Genomic DNA, 18,810 nt, shown 5'->3' on the forward strand with positions numbered 1-18,810 from the left:
TAATTTTAATTAAGTACTTGTTCAATGAGCTTAAGAGATACTTTCAGTGTAGCAACTGATTATTATGAAATAATAATTGGACTTTTTATCTCCCTACTTTTGTAATTATCATACAAATGTGCAGGGAATTTTAAATCTTTCACACACTTCTATAATATTTTGGAATTGAACGAGGTACAGTAGTGTTTTCGACAGTCTTGCTTAAAACCTTTGACTTTTTCTACAAAAATTTTTATTTTACGAAAATATATTATTATAAAATAATCTGTATCATGAATTATAATATAAGTGTGGGTAAGCATATTGCTTAGGACATTGAGATACTGTACAACACAATTACTAAAATACCTTCAAAAATTGTTACTTTTTTAACTACATACTAAAATTCGTATCCCATTTGAAAGGAGAAAGATACTGTCAGAAAAGTTTAATATCTCGATTCGTCTTGCTATTACGGTCATACTGCAAAATAAAACAAAGTAAATTGTTCTAAAATAAAAGTAATTTGACGACCTGTATAGCCGAGTGGTTAGCGTTCCTACCTACTAAGCTAGAGGTCCCGGGTTCGAATCCCGGTAGGTGCAAGCATTTATATGATGAATATGGGTGTTTGTTTCCGAGTCATGGATGTTTAAATGTATTTATGTAAATTTATGTAATGTGTGTAAGTATATTGTATTAAATATGTCATTGTCTTGTAACCCATAACACAGGCTATATATGCTTAACTTGGGGCAAGATAATTTGTGTAAAAAAGTGCGTCAATATTATTATTGTTTGTTTAAAATTTTTATAAATCTAAAAAAATATTTAAAATTTACTTAAATACTTACATAAAAAATACTTAAAATGATTTCAATAAATCTAACAAAATACTTTTTTAAAGTTGAAACAAAATTTTAATTATGGAGAGTTTTTTCTTTTTATTCTTTAGCGATATAAGGTCCACTACGCTTTTTTATTTTATCTAATAACCGAGTGAAATATATAAGTATTTATATTATATTTTTTTACTTTTTAAAGCGAATTTATTTCATCTATACCAAGTTGATTTTCTAGTACTAAAAATAGTTAAATTAATTAATGTAATAGAACTTATAATTAAAAGGCTCGATCGTTTCTTATATCGTATGTGTGTTGATATATTTTTAATTAACCTGGTGCTCCAGGTTACGGTGCAAAGCCAGAGTAATGACAATATGTCATCGGCCCAAATCGGCGACCCGAAGTATGCAAATTTGTTGTGAAAATGGTGGAAAATCATCCGTAAATTCTAATATATAAAATTCTCGTGTCATGGTGTTAAACTTTGAACTCCTCCGAAGCGGCTTGACCGATTCTCATGAAATTTTGAGTGCATATTGGGTAGGTCTGAGACATCTATTTTTCATCCCCCTAAATGTTAAGGGTGGTCCACACGATTTTTTTTTAAATTCTTTTGATTTTTTTTTTAAATTTGTTTGATTATGAGTCAGCATTAAGAAATACATACAACTTCAAATTTTCACCCATCTACGATCAACAGTTACTTTTGTATCGCGATTTTAATACCGGCAATACAACGTTTGCTGGGTCAGCTAGTAATATTATATAATAGTTTAAAAAACTAAAAAACACACTTAAAAGCTCAAAATTCTCTTTGGTATTCGAAAATTCCCTAATATTAGTTAAATCGGTTAGAGATAATTTTTAAAATGTAAAATTAACAACAATTTTTGTCAACGATTGATAATAATTATATAAATTAACAAAAATCTTATTGTGCAAATTGAAAAATGGCATAATTTTATCAAATTAAAGTATTGTCATCGATCCTCGATAAATTTACGAAGTTTAAACGCAATCTGGTCGTTTAAAGTGGGTCAAAATCGCGCCCAAATGATTCGGTTACAAACAAATATACATACAGATGAAGCTAATAAAAGGCGTGTCCAAAACAGGCAAGCTTATATAAATCGTATAATCAAAATTAAAATATTTCATCACATCACACAAAGCTGAATCTCAACCGGCTCATTTACCTTCAGACTAAATACAACTTTTACCACAAGCTCACCGGATTCCGGTCCTGATAGTAATCTGCGGTGTTTACAAAAACATACATAATACTTATGTTTCATTAATACGCAGAACTGCGAACGCTCGGCCAACGAACTGCGAGTACGACCTCAAACAACAACTAATTAAGATAACATTCTGTTTTGCTACATCGTGTTTGAAACGCTTACATTACTTCATGATATTATAAGATACTATATATACTACTAACTGGCCCCGGCAAACGTTGTTTTGCCATATAAATTATTTTTAGTGTTCGAACGTTTTTTCCCAGACTTACTTTTTAAAGCCGACAACCACGACCACGAAAAAGTCTTTTCATTTTTCGAGTTAATATAATAAAGCATAAAGCACTCATACAAAATGTGGCTTTCTATACGTAAGAAAAAAATTAAAATCGTTTCAAAAGGTCCAGAAATTATTAATAGCTTGCAGATTGCAGATTTCTTTTCTACTTACTTCACACTTCTTTTATATTGTGGATAATTCACAAAATATTTTTATAAATTATAGCCTATGTGTTATTCTGGTGTGTAAGCTATATTATTGTAAAGTTTCATCAAAATTCATTCAGTAGTTTTTGTGTTAAAGAAGTACAAACATACATCCAGACATACAAACTTTCACATTTATAATATTAATAGGATATGATATTATCTATCTTACCTTGTAGAAAAAAAAACACAAGGTAGTAATGTTTGCGGATAACACTTCACTCATATTCAAAGTGAAAAGAGGCCAAGTTTTATATGACGGAGTAAGCAATCTGACATCATTTCCTTAGTTGTTTTTGAAGTTATACTTCTTAAGGCGCATTATGAAAAAATGATGAGAGTGAAATTTTAAGATGCGCGCGCATCACTGTAACTAAAAAGTAACAGTGTGAAGCTGGTTCCTAAAATTTTCTGACTTTTGCGACGTCTGTTATTTTTGTTTGGTTTCTTCGTGCATTATTAGGATAGGCAAAGGGTTCAAGCCCCTATAGCCGTATTCATTATGTAATAATTAATAGTCAAAGCTAATATTATTTCTACAATTGTTATTTCTACAAACTACTACTATTACAAACTAAAACTAGCACGAGGAATAAATAATTTGAAGGATATTTGCTTTGTTAGGCCAAAGAAGTACAACTTCTTGCGTGCATACATAAGTACACACACACTTTTTTTATAATGATATTATATATGCCCTGTAGTACTTATAAAACAAGTAGATAGGTTATTTTGGCATGACGTAGTGTTTACAGCATAATAGCCTCAATGTGTCTCGTAAGGTCCTGGAAGCCATAGAAATCGACCGTCGACCTTTTTTTAATAGACACAAGGGTTGGGCTCTGCAACCTACTTGGAAACCTGTGTTACAAAACGCATCTCGCAATAAGACCCATAGTGCCGATGATCACGTAGCGGACATTGTGAGTACATTTTGTGCACCCGTGGACAGCAATAGTGACACAGTGTCAGTGATACGGTGGTCGTCATCACCACCTGCGCCCCCCGCCCTGTCCAGCCGCGCACTACGAGCCCAAGTCCGCAGTAAGAGACGGGACGTTATCGCGAACCCACTGCACTTACCCTGATGAAGGACCTCCGAATAGTCCGAAACTAATTGGTGCCCACACCGCTGAAACGTGAGTAAAGCCGTATTAATAAATAAGCATAAAAGCCGTTGGATCAAAGTGCACATCACATCGGAACTATCGGCCCGTGACCTGCTTTCACATGTGATAACAATTCGTTTGTTTACTTATTGAGTGTTTGTTTACATTTCTCTGTTGCTCTGTTATCTAATGTCTTCATAACCCTCCATTTGATTGAGGAACAGATAGTGACCGACGCCCGGTGTTAAGTGATCACCGCCGCCCATATTCTCTTGCAACAACAGAGGATTCACAGGAGCGTTGGTGGCCTTTAAGGAAGGTGTACCTAAGCTTTTAGTTTAAGGGTGTTCATGTCGTATCGTCCCGGAAACACCGCACATGGAAGTTCATTCCACAGCTTTGTAGTATGTGGAAGAAAGCTCCTTGAAAACCGCACTATGGAAGACCGCCACACATTCAGATGGTGAGGATGATGTTCTAACTTGTGGCGTGTCGCGCGAAGGTGGAACTCGGCTTGATACCCAGCTGAATCAGCCCAAGCCCGGAGGTTGGCGTTGTAACTCCTGAATAGAACCATGCAACCAAGCCGAGTTTGGCCTTATAAGAATTATTATGAGACGTAGGTACTCTTTCTATATATAAATAGTAGATATCCTTTCTTTAGATTGTACTGATCCCTAGTAAGAAATACTACTTTTTCGCGCCACATATACGTAAATGCGAATGTTTATGTGTGTCAACTTAATTTTTATTAATCAACAATCAACTTTATTAGTTAGCTTAAAATTATATATTTATATTCAATTTTTGCGCTATCGTACACAAAAATTACAATTTATATTACATAAAAAAACACTTCAAAACTGTTGCAATTATTTTACATTAAACAGTTTATCTCTCAGAAAAATCATCCATTATAAATCAACTTTCATCCATTATTTTAACGACTGTCTTATGAATTTTAGATCTGGCCACGTGTCCTGACGCGAGTTTAACATTTTATACCCATCCCAAGAAAAGTGCTCAACGCCGCTAAAGAAGTTTTCCAAAATTACAACAAAAAATACTGACTTACGATATTACCTATTTACTATGAGAAAACAAGGCATCTAAACTGAAAACAGCATTTTTTTTAAATATAAAACATTAAATAGAAATTTAATAAAAAGGCAAAAAATGTGTACAAAGTACCTAATCACGCGAACATAAACTAAATACAGATGCGCATCGAAAAAGATCTGTTTCAATTTAAATAATTACGCCACCTCACTTAATATACAAAACTATGAATCCTAGAAGAGCTAATTTGAAATTATAATAGAACTCGATCACGTGTAGAGCCACGGTGCCCAACGGTTTATTCGGTTTGTGACCTATTATTTCGATGCATTACGCAACACACACCTTGATATTATATTCTGTAGTAGACATACACACGTAACAAATATTCAAACGTAATCTTATCTTTAGTCTTTAAATATCTTATAAGTGACTAGCCACTGGCCTGCTAGCTTACATTTTTTTTAATGAAATTAAGGGACGAGGCGAGCAGGCTGATAAGCCATGCCAAGATTTTTGAAAAAATTCTGAGCGGCACTACAGTTCGCTCGTCTCCTTGAGACGTAAGATGTTAAGTCTCATTTGCCCAGTAATTTCACTAGCTACGGCGCCGTTCAGACCGAAACAAAGTTATGGTTTTTACATTACTGCTTCACGGCAGATATAGGCGCCGTTGTGGTACCCATAATCTAGCCGGCATCCAGTGCAAAGGTGCATTGTAGCAGGGCGTGTCAATTACCATCAGCTGAACGTTCTGCTTATGTCGTCCCTTATTTTCATAAAAAAAACTATTTATTATTTGTTTCATAATCTGACGAATGTACTTTCACCAATGTATTGATAAGCGGTGCGTGAACACTGAACCGCCTATCCGTAGCAGAGACGGGCCAGGGTAATGAACTCAGACCGCTTCTATTTACATTGATGTTTACGGAACAATTACGACTAATAAATTTACTTCGATTATAGTTTTTTTCATTTTAACTATTTTGTACGTCGTTTTTTAATCCAGTAGTAGTTAAAAGTTATATCATCTTATCTTATCTTAATATATATAAATTACGTGACACGTTGATTGTCCTCGATGGACTCCTAAACTAATGAACGGATTTAAATGGGGCTTACTTCATGGAGTGCAGTTTGGTCCAACTTGAGAGATAGGACAGTTTTTATTTCGAATTGGGACTCATAATTATTTTTATTTCTAATATTTACTTTGCAAGGACATATTTTTTGTGAGAGAATTTATTGACGCACGGTTTGACAGTTCTGCTGTGAAACAATTTCATTATATAACAAGTATATAATATGTTACGAAATTATTCTTGATGTTTTGAAAAACTAATGACAAATTAGTATAAAACAGTATTTTTTTTATTATATACAGAACAACGTCTGTTGGATGAGCTAGTAGTTATACATAATTAATTGGTAATGCAAAGTTGTATATCGACATTTAACCCTTCAAAAACTATAGATATCTTTTATTTTCCAAATCTATTTATCTAAATTGTTATTTGATTCACCTACCGCTTTATTACCTGTACATAATAAATTGTCAAACAATTGTTTAAATGCGGGTCATACAATCTTAGATCATTATCCTTGCGACATTTCGCAAGGACGAAGTTTACAGCTGAATTTAATCGCTTCCTTCGAACTTTATCTGAATTTATATGAGCTGCCGAATAATGACTCATAAACCAGATTACATCACTATCATCAAGTAAATCTGGGCTTTATTTGAAAAATAATTATATAATGTCACACAATATTTCTTTTTTGTAGAGGTGACCTCGTAACTTTAGCGTCTCGTTTTAAGGAGATTTACCGTTAGTCTGATCAGCAGCATAGCTAATACTGCTTTTTCTAAAGTAAAAATGAATGACGTTTGAAAAATTATGAATTTTTAGATTGATATCTCAAGATAATCATCGAGTATGAATCTGTGGGGATGACGCTGAAAATTTGGATGACCCTATTTCGTCAAGACTCTGGCAATAGCCACAGTCGACATTTGTCTACTGTGGCTATGCTATATAATATTTTACTAATATGAGCTCCAAATAATATCTTTACACGTAGACGACCCCATATAAATTTTATTATGCTTCAGCTTTATGTTGTAGTTTTATGTTTTGTACGGCTCGACTAATACGGCGTCGTATTTATATTGTTTATTTGACTGAACTGCAAACGATAGCTCTAGTAAGTATCGTTTTGATGATTATGCTATAGGGCTGTCAATTTACCGTGTCAACGTAATTAATAACACACAAGAACGACACATGTGAATAACTTCGAACATTATAATATAATAATTGACTAATTAATAAAAAATTAAAAAAAAACTATCCATTTTTGTTTTTAAATTTACGAGTGTTCCGGAATTAAATCTACGTCCAATGCGATGACAGAAGTCTGCAAAATGTAGATAAAATAAAAATACTTTGATCAGCATATACTGATATAGGTATTATTGTGTACATCTTGTTTTGTACGTTTCTCAGCCTATGTGAATATTTAATACAACATAGATTTAAAGTTCTTATGTAAGTGAATTGTAATATTTCTTTATGAGAATATATACCTTAATCTTAAAATATGAGCTTTCAGCTGGGAAATGTTGTGGCGAACGGTTTGTGATCAGCGCAGTGTCAGTCTAAATCATCTAGCTGAAACATCCAGCACGGTAAAACTATTGTTGTAAAAGTGCCAGTTTTGTTAGGACTTATATATAGGATATTATTAATCTCGTCTCATCATCAATGCATCCCGTTTCTGTTTTGGCATTTGAGGTTTGTAAATTCACATTTGATGGGATTCCAATACCATCACGATCATTTTTGTACACATTCAAAATCTAAGTAAGATAGAAACAACGACTAACCCAAATGTAAAATCTTTTATTAAAATCAAGTTGTCAGACAAATATTAAAACTGGCAACTTACTAGTAAAACTATAGGAAATACATGATTAATTGCAGAATGCAGACATATTGAATGAGTCGTTAGTCATTTACGTCATACCTTGTAAATTAATTACTATTAGTACCTACGATTCTTTGAAACTCCCTACGTTTTGATTAACTTCAGAGTAATGATGCTGTTCAATGTTTATTAAAACCACTGCGATATATCTACATACCTACTGGTGATATGTAAGATACACAGAACAACTTAACTTAGATCATCTTTGATGATGGTTAGGTGACTTGGTAAATGATCAACATCTCCCATGTCCTACACACCAGAGGTTTTATAACACGTTATTATTGTTATAAGGTTACATTATCTGTCGACACAACAAACGTATAAATAAACTTTCGGCAAGATATCCTAGGAAATATTATTATATTTAACATATTGTGCTTAGTATTGTTGTGTACCAAATTATTTTGATACATTGACGAATATAATAACCTCACTGTGTCTGATACCGCAGTATAGACCTGTCTTATCATCATAGTCTGAATGATTATGTTGGCACTTGGCAGTCAAAGCTACTTCAGTAAAATCTTTATGAGGTTGATAATTTACACTCAACACGGCGCGGTCGAAATGATCTAATTTGTCACTTTAATAATACAATATCGATCCCGATCTACATATTCTGAGTGGCGTACCAGTATTTACGAATAATTCTATAAGTATGGCGATTCGTATCATTAAACTGTATCGTATTCTCATCACAAGCGACGGCGAGATGTCAATATACAGATAGGTCTCCCAAGCGAGTACATGTACGCGTAGATGTTAGAAGACACCCATGTGTTTTTCGCAAATCCTACAAAGGCTTTTAAGGCCATCGCCATCGTAATCTAAAAATAATCTTTGCCGCGCATCACAAACATTTTATTCTTGTACGAACGTACTTGTTTCTTTGGAGCAGGGAACATTAATATCTTATCTTACTAAGGCTGCGATCTATAAAGCGTACTTAGACTTTACTCAGACTTTACTTACATACAACTTAAGTGACAGTGATGATACGCGAACAAAACTTTTTGTCGGCTGTCCTATCTTAAGCTCAGTATTATTTCAGCTGTCAAATGACGCATGTTTTGCGCAAGTAAAGTATGATCAAAGCATTTATACTTCGCTCTATAGATCTGAGCCTAAGCTGGTACACTATCAACCCTTAAAAGCCTCCTTGGACATCACTTTTATTAATTCGTAGGCAGGATGGATACGGACGATGATATTTATTATGCACCCCCTTATATTTATGGTAAATGAAATGTCACGGTCGAAGATATACTTGAACTACTACAAATGAACCCGCTTACATAACAGTGATCGGTAAAACTGCGGAAATATCTAAATCAATTCATGTTTTTTGTGGTATTTAAATTTCCCAGAATTTTGGTTGACAATAAATATGTTCTTGAATATGTAGCGATCGAAGTTTATATTTTTTATCGGTATCTGAAAGACTTTTGTCATTTTGATTTGCTCTACCTCTTAATACTTTGATAAATAATGAGAAATTTTATTATGATTATAACATTGGCAAATTGAAAAGTAGAGTCAAAGGTAGTGATGAACTATGAATGGGTTGTAGGGTCACCTAACCGTAAGTGATCACCACCGAAACACTAGATGCATTCCGACTATCTCCGGACTTAAATTAACGTTCAGTTTTCAGGTATCTATGTCGTATCGACAGGGAAACAACGTTAGAAATTCTATTCGAATTTAGAATTAGTGGTATTTCTGCCCTACGATAAGAAGAAGATGAAGATTTGCTGCTACATCAGAAGAATCACAAGAGTGTTGCCGGCCTTTGAGATCATCTCCTTTTTCTGTCGTCAAGCAGTAATGTGCAAGTACTTTTCTGGATTGAAGCGTGCCAAAGCTAGTGAACTTATTGGGTGAATAAGACTTTACATCTTATGTCTTAAAGCGACGAGCGCAATTGTGATGCCGATCCTTTCCGCCAGTTGAACTTCACTATTTCTCATAACAAACAAGGCTTGACCCTTGTCTTCCTACGAAGTTAGGTATGATAGTGGAGGGTCTTTACACTATGCATACTATATGGAAGTTCGTCGGTGGCTAACATAACTATTACTATTTCGATATCTAACCTACCGTTTGTTGACAGGCATGAAAATGACTATGTCTACGAGTGCTACCATGAGTGCCCGTGTGCATAGAAAGGTAATTCGGGCGCCGCATAAACGTGCGCACCCTGGCAAGTACATCGCGGGCAAGATGGTGCACCCCGGGAAGAGTGCGCTCGTTCCGAGCAGGAGTGCGCTCAATCCGGGGAAATTCGCACACTTGGGCAAATTCGGGAAGTTCGCCCATTATGCGCACGCACATTCGTTCAGGCCGCCGGAGCCCTGCGAGAAAAGTAATGACAGCGGACTGGGCCCGGAGCCCCTGCACAGGTAAGGCTTGCACCGCCATGCTTATGTCCGTACCTACGTGTTTCGCTTATTGTTGTTCAGCCATGTCTGATGTCTGCATACGCTTGTTGTGTATCAATTCAATTCTGGGATCGACCTATTACAAAGATGCATCGATACTAACAAATTGTGTTATGATAAAATATCAGTAATATGTTGGATTGCGATATAGCTGCATGACAACTAAATAATAATTGCTAGAGCGGCATGTGGCTTGGCATTGTAATCATGCGATCAAATAGTGTCTGGCATGTTTTACTTACTAACTTTGGGAATATTCGTTAACAATATTGTTATTTCTAAATTAATTTTTAAGGTTTAGAGTAATATGATTAATAAAATTAACGCTTATGAATATAGTCACAAAGCATTATATCGCGTTTTCATGTATTTATGAAGATAACTTTTAATTGTCTACAGAATTGTGCCCCCTTTAGTCTATAATATAGGTCATACCTAGTTGGTGCACAACTCCCGATACGAGAGGGTCAAAGGTCGCATCTAAACAGACACACACACCGACATGTATCTAATTTACTAATTATATGTTTGAAAATTTCTAGTAAAACAATTTTCTGACTAAATTAGCTGGCGAAATTCAACAGTCTAATATGTACTAAAAACATTTCTTAAATGAAAATTAAGTCAGTTAAAAGTTCATTTTAGGTAATTTAGGTGTGCATACATAGCTAACAGATATCTCTCGCCGACGCTAAAATTGTTCTTTCTGTTTATTTCAGCATTGCAAACCTCGTGACATGCAATGCAATGCGCACCTTTCCAATTGTGAAATGTGGTTTAATCCGTCATGCATTTTTCCCTGTCTTGAATTTTTCGTAATCATATACTTGTTTATAGATTATGATCGTATAGACACAGAGAGTTATTTTAACTAGATTATCAAGCTGTTAATTAGCAATCGCTCCTAGTTCCGACCTTCATAAATCGTGAAATCACATTGATGCACGTACGCCTGTCGCAGTATCTTCAAGAGATACGATATCATCTTTATAAATTATTTAAAGATTAGCTTTTGCTGAGCAACTCTATGATATAAGTATTAAATATTTACACATTGATCGGTAAACAGACTTTCCTGACAAAAATTGTATTTTCTAATCGAATTTTCATTTCATATTTCAGCCTTTCAGGCTCACTATAATAAAGCCTGGATTGTTAAATATTGTAGGAAATATTTGGCACTGAATATTGATTTTCATGACCTTAAGCCAAAAAGTAACCCTCGAATCCGTTTGTTTCAAAACCGTGGCGGATACCAACACACGGAAGAACATTGGGTCAGTGTGTGAATACAACAGTAGCTAAAATCGCAACTAGCTTGTAATAGTCTGCGTAAACATGTTACATCATTTACTTTTTGGTCAATTAACGAATGCTTGAATTGCTCACTTTGGTTTCGTTTCGCAGTTTGTTGTTAAAAATTACTTCTTCGATGTATGAACTTGTATGAATTACTTCCAATCTCGCCTAGATTAGTTATTTCGTTAGTGGATTTTTTGATGTTGTTGAAATCAAAACTTCAGTTGTTACAATTATAGTATCTGCTGGTCAACTGTCTGACTTTGATTGACAAGGCCTCATCGGCAATGGTTAAAGTTGCACTGCTTTCTTATTTTAGCTTATTTTCCTTCCCTACGATATGAATTAATATCATCTTTGTTCTGTTTCTTGAACGTCTTCTTATATTCTGGTGAGTATTGTGTTAGATCATCTGAAGACTAATATGCTGCAACAAAACATTAAAATAGTATTACCGCTAAATTTACTGTTCTATCATCAATCATCTGATGAAAATATTGATATGGGCGGGCGGACTAATAGGACTGGACAACATATTGCTGGATGATACTGTACAGCCAAGTTGCCAAATCCCACGTTTGTTAGACGTCGCTCGCTTTAAACTTACTATGTAGATCAACTTCAGACACATTTTGTGACACGTAATATAAATTACAGCGTAATACCAGACAGTGGCCTTGATTTTACATTTCCGCATTATCATTTGCGAAAGTGTGTTTGTATCGTCTTGAACATTCAAATTTCAAAACACATTGAATCAAAACACTTTTAAAGCAATGGAAGACACTATATATTTTTGTCACAAATCAGATAATAAATAAGACAGAAATACTCGTAAAAGATAAAACTTTCCTGTTTTAGTTCGATAATTTATTTTGAGCGCAATGTATTTTTTACTCAAGAAAGTTTCATGATGTTTCTAAAATCATGACATGCATATTCATTAAAACCATGGACATTAAGATTTGATTGATTTTTATTAACATAATAGTTAAGACAATAACTGGTCTACGTCTCAAGTTGAGGTCACCAGTTTACTTGGCCTAATTTCTATAATTTAAATAAATAAGAGATTTTGCCAAGGTCTTGTCAAGGCAGACAGCCTACCTACCATACGTGGCGCTGATAAACTTAGTGCAGTATTTAATTACAGCACAAATAATGTTTACATTGCAGTAAATATGTATATTTCATAATAGATTTATGTTATGAATTGTAGTTCAAATTCATTAAAATGTCATGGTAACAGTATAAGCCATAATTATGATTTTATCATTATTCTAGGCATTTAAGTTTGACGCTGTTTTAAGGTAAACTAATGGGGGTTTGGGTGGTAAATTAATAGTTATTGCCAATTTCTATAACTTCTAATTTGTTAGAAGATCTCAAACGGCTTTGCCAATCACCTTATCTGTAAACTTACAATGTAGTAGAAAATCTAAGACCTGTTTGTTGGCCTCTTCTTCTATTTTTATAATACTTCGCAAAATATGTCTAACCCACAGACTTACAGCCCGATAATACATGACCAATTTTGCTTTGGCAATGTGTGCGTTAGCTAGTGGTAGTTTAGTATTCAAAATACTAAAGAGCCAATTCCAAACGTGGCTGTCTGTTTACGATTTGACTCAAAGTCAGTTACGGTCGCAACAGTTTCTTTTTTTATCTTGCTGTATCTCCGTTAGAGTGGTTCTTCTCTTTCGCGCGCTTTGTCTGTTTGAACGCTAGTATATTGAAATTCTATTGTCTGACGACTTTGTCATGAATCACTTGAATTTTTATGATGTGTCTGATTCCCACTCCACATAATTCTTCTGGAGAGATCGGGGATGATCGTGTCACTTGGTGATCCTTGATTGCTTCCTTTATGCCGGCCACGGGCCACCATTTATCCATACTCTGTACTAATATTATAAAGAGGAAAGATTTGATTGTTTGTTTGTTTGCATTGAATAGGCTCCGAAACTACTGAAACGATTTGTGTTGGAAAGCTACAGTAACCCCGGGTGATATAGGCTATATTATATTTTTTTTAAATAAGGGATCCGTAAGGATTCCAATAATGTAACCCGAGGTGTAAAAAAAATACCTAATATATTTTTACATCGCGTGTGCTGCGAAAAGTATTCATGGCTTTGCAGAACACATAATTAAATGTTGCAACACCGTATTACGTAATGAGTGTTCTTTTATTACTTCTTTGGTCCTGTGTGTACGCAGACGAAGTTGCGGGGTATCAGCTAGTATTATATATACTTAATACCACACAATAATATTAACACTCGGTTTGCGTCATCACACGTCTGGATAGAAATCATTGACACAATTTTAAGTTATAAATAAATTCACTGCTTTATGTATTGTTTTATAAATAACACGTGGAAAAACAATTTAGTTATAAAATTATCTCAATCGTAAGAATAGCAATAATGATTTTGTATTTAAAAGATTCTTATTTTTATTAAATTAATATGATTAAATTGTAGAGTTAAGTTTCATTGATTATTCCCTGCTTGCTAGTGATGTGCCGGATTTTCAAAAAAGTATCTTAAGATTATACGGATCATTATAGAATATCGTAGTGAAATACAAATATGACTGACAATAATAAGTGTCTTTATAAACGTTTTAACTTAGATTACTCTTTTTTTTTTTCGGTTAAATCCAGTTCTCAATAGCGTCCTGAACTTCATTATATAAGTTTGTTATAATGGAAATTATTGATTTTGGGCAAAAAAGTGATTTTTGTGAACTCATATTAAAATTTTGTAAATATACTGACAATAATCAATATTTTTTTTCCTTAAATTTTTTTCTTTGGTGACTATCTATACCTAGCTGATATATGTGTTTCGGTCTGAAGGGCGCCGTAGCTAGTGAAATTACTGGGAAATGGATAATTAACGTCTTATGTCTCAAGGTGACGAGTGCAATGGTAGTTCTGCTCAGATTGATTGGATTTTGCAAGAATCCTGAGCGGCACTGCATGTTATGGGTGGGGCGTATCAATTACCATCAGCTGAACGTCCTGCTCGTCTCGTCCCTTATTTTCATAAAAAAAAGTACAATGTACGTGATACGCCAACAGTAAGATATGATAAAGATACAGACACGGGTATCTGGCACATCACTATTTATTGCCACATAGAACTGCAGTTAATACATAGTTGTTAACGGTCTTCTAATGTCGAGCATGTGTTAGTATCTTACTTCGTTTAATGGTCTCTGATATAGGTATGATGAATCGAAAAATATAAATCATATTGTGAGCCATGAATAATTTTAGTTATCTTCGTAGTATAATAATAATTGATGTATTTCTGTATTTTATTATTTTATGGCTACGTTTTGGTGAAAAATGAGAGCATGTTCATGGTGATGTTCGTATAGCGATTATGTTATTCTTGATTAGAATGAAGACTGAGATTTTTTTATTTTTATCTCAATTTATTGTCTCTTTCTATCCTTCAGCTTTGACACACTTTACATTCGATTTCGAGTGAATGAGCGAAAGGTGCAATATTATAGATATTTTTTGTGTGGTTCTAAGTATTATATTTCGTTTTATATAATTAGTTAATTCAACCACTTATCCTTTGGCTTTCAACCCTATTCAGTAGTTCGTGTGTGTAGCTTTGAGTGGTTATACATTTACACTCATAGATTTTTTAAGTATGCCCAAGACTGTTGAATTGAATTTCTGGTATCATTCGTCCATTTTATGCTTGAATGTTCGCTGACCGCTCAGTATTTGCGCCCGGGCCTATACTAAGGCAGTGATTGTGATTGCATAAAGTATAAGTACCTGATTAAAAATGAGTCACCTATTAATAAAAAAATACTTTTATGATTTTTCACCGCAGTGCAAAATTTAATTTGCTTAAAATTATATCATGAAATAATGTCTTGTGACTAATTCGCATTAGCTTGATAATCAAATACTATTATAAAAATATAGGCATAAGGTACAAGTTACAATTTCCTTGTCCAAATAAATTTTTGCATTAGATGAACACTAAATACATAATGCATTAATTTAACTCTCCAAAAGGCAGAATATCTGACCTGAAAATCTGATGGCATCCTTCGCACAATTCATTGCACTTTTTAAATTGACAAGATGGCCATCAAAAAAGAATTTATTTACCAAAATTGTCTACTTTATATCTTTGATCAAATTTTCTTTTAAGAATTTCGTATGTAGGAACGTAGTGTAACACTAAGATGGCTGACATGTTCAGGGTATCTCCTGTTTATGTAATTTGCAAGTTGAAGGTGACATTAATATCCTGTCAGTTTTCTCGTCAGAAATTGTGTGCCATTATTGGAAATATGAACGGGTATGCGCAGACTATCAGACCCGTGCGAGGATTGGGATCAGCGAGAAGCAAAACGTCCGCGCCGGCGCGATATCGAGTCTGCAGTTAAGTTAGAGTGTGACGACGCCAATGACGCTTACTCGTTTGCTTCGCCCGCGCTGCCCGCTCCCGCGCTCGCTACGCTGGACGCTGCGCCCACTACTGTGCCCATACCCGCGTACGTTATTACAATCATTACATAAAATATTATTATTCGGGAAATCGTATACCAGTTGCTCCTTGATAGCTCTGGTTAGAGTATACCAAACAACTTGTCAGACCCCAGCATAATATCTGGTGATGGAATTGACCCAGCAGGCGATCGATACATTTCACACTCCGTCACATCCATCATAACTTTTCAGTTATACAATAATATATAAACATTAAATTAACTTATGTATATTTGTTTGATTTTATAATATTGAGTGTTACAACACACAAATTCATCAACCAAAAACCAACCTATTAAACTAGATGACATTCCTATAATTTTAATTAATAATATCATTGTATTAAATAAATAAGGTAAGTATACTTATGGTGTTATACTATAATTATTTCCAGATAATTTTTGATTGAGTATCGTTATGCATGTATTGTTTTTGCATTTCTGTCGCATAATAAATTATCTTGTGACTATTGGTAAGATCATGATAAAGACAGTAAAGCACACTCCAGGAATGAATGATCAGCAAAACCTATTCTAATTTCAGAATACGAGCGGGAAGCAGTCTTTCTAGTCCAAATTTATCAGAATCGCCTGGAAAAAGGTTTCAAGACATCTCCTACAGGTCTTGCGGGAAACTTGCAAATAGCGGGAAATTGGCCAGCAAGTACGCAACAGGTGGTAAACTTTCTGGCAAGCTAGGGGGTAAATACGGAGGAAAGTTAGCCCAGGCGCTTGCGAGGCGAAGAGCTTTAGCCTCCATGACGCATTCCGGGCCTTCGGGGCTGGCGGCCCCGTTAACCAGCAAATCCAAAGATGGGACTGTGGAGTTGCAGATATTATGCCAACCAGAGTCTCAACACAGAGCGAGGTGAGACCTTTTGAACTTTCGTAGTCCTTGAGTTGATCGGAGCCAAAAATGATAGTTGAACATGTGGCACGTGGACTTCCACCTATATTTAGCTGATCACTATTTAAAAGTGTCATCCGACTTTCTGAACCAAGATGCTTAATTATCTGATGAAATAAGTCGCTGAGTACGACTACTCAACCTCAGTTATTTATGACTTACCAATACACGAATTTGCACAATGCTTGTCGACGAAAACAACATTTATCTTGTGACAGCCAGCGCTCTAAAGACTCGTACCAGACTTTTTAGATTTTAGACCAAATTTTAACTTACTAGAGGTAAGACAAATCTATCCTTTTACGCTTTCAATAACCTATCGACATAAAGCATTGGAATGTAACTGTACTGGACATAACTATGGATAGATAAGATCTTGTCATTAAACGGTGACAGCAATGTATCCGTAACTAGAGATACGTTATTGAAAATGACCGCTAATGAATCTGATATACAAGTAAATCCCTATATCTTAGGCCAAGGTTCGCCTTTTCACATTAGCTAAAAAACCTGAAGGCCACATAGAGCTTACAATATTTGCCAACACGAAATAAATGCAGACTGTAGGAGGAAATCTTAAAAACGCACTGGCTATATTAAATATATTTATTTAGGTTACTTACCTTTAAAAGCAATAAATTGGCATCGGAAATATTATCTTCAACAATTCAAAAATGTTATTCTTTTATATTTACAGGTATCAGACTGAAGGAAGCAGAGGTGCTGTTAAGGATAATTCAGGCAATGGATTTCCTATAGTGAAACTAGTCGGCTATGATAAGCCTGCAGTTTTACAGGTAAGTTACATACATAGCTTTAAACTAAGCTTTTATCCGTGCTAACCGCCAGGCTTCCTCAGTCACATGATGAGGAGGAGAGATGGGGATCTTGAAAAGCTAATCGTAGTTGGAAACAGGGAGAACAAATGAGCCCTCTACTACCGATCGCTGACAGATACCGATACTGATATATCACAGCCCTGGTTCGATGCATCAGTTACAAGCAGAAACTGACTGCAAAACACAGACTTATCGAATCTGATTTGCGGCGCGGGTGGTTAAAACTTAGTATCCCGTAGCACGAATAATGAGGTAAAAAATATTGTAGAGTAGAGATAGAGTAAGGTAAAAGGTAAAGACAAGGTAATGCACCGTTCCAGAGAAAAAATCATTATAAGTACTATACCTTACCTCAAATTATGATATTTTTTATCAATTGGGACATTTTTATGGGTAGGAAAGAAAGGGAAACGCCTAGAATTCGTTTCTAGCACTCGCGGCCCGCTACGCTCGACTGGTGCGTTGTTTTAACTGTTGTAACATAACTTAACCTAACCAATTTTAATGAATTGTAGTTGATAGAGCTTTGGTCCACGATTTTCAAGAAAAAACGAAAAAAAAATCTACTTTCCCCCCTCCTAATTTGTTAATGGGGGGGGTTAACGCCTACTATTCGGTTCTGGCGTTGTTTTAACTGTTCTAACATAACCTAACCTAAGCATTTTTTTTCTGTTTTCAATTTATTTCATTTTACTGTTTTTCATTCAATTTATGGCTGTATGGGCTTGAAGCTTGCCTGTCCTAATATTTTACGGTGAAACCAAAATCATATCATGACAGTTTTTAACCTCCCGCCGGAATGTCAGCGCTCGTGTAGTGTTTATTTACGTGATTTACCTGTTTTACGTTAGAATTTTTTTCGTTATTTTTGAAAACGGTGCATTACCTTGTAATAAGAGTGGTATCATTATAATCGTGGACTAAAGCTCTATCACCTACAATATTTTGTTTTCTCCAAATTCGTGCTACGGGATACTAAGTCTAACCCGCGCGGGTGCTGCTAAATCTAGGCTGGTATGCACATATCCGTGCCTTGTTGTATTATATCGTACGAGACACTGGAAACATCATGCCGGCGCC

At 34.9% G+C, this 18,810-nt stretch overlaps 1 protein-coding gene across 1 annotated transcript in view; it reads left to right on the forward strand.

Annotated features, from left to right (window-relative positions):
• LOC126979718 (nuclear factor of activated T-cells 5-like) overlaps positions 1-18,810 on the forward strand; it is a 113,452-nt gene that overhangs the window by 86,476 nt on the left and 8,166 nt on the right. The window contains exons 2-5 of the mRNA XM_050829205.1: positions 9,828-10,116; positions 15,805-15,990; positions 16,529-16,852; positions 17,589-17,688. Coding sequence (XP_050685162.1) covers positions 9,828-10,116; positions 15,805-15,990; positions 16,529-16,852; positions 17,589-17,688 — 899 coding nt within the window. The remainder of the gene's footprint in view (positions 1-9,827; positions 10,117-15,804; positions 15,991-16,528; positions 16,853-17,588; positions 17,689-18,810) is intronic.

Source organism: Leptidea sinapis, chromosome 4, assembly GCF_905404315.1.
Source record: "Leptidea sinapis chromosome 4, ilLepSina1.1, whole genome shotgun sequence".
Classification (NCBI taxonomy): Eukaryota; Metazoa; Arthropoda; class Insecta; order Lepidoptera; family Pieridae; genus Leptidea; species Leptidea sinapis.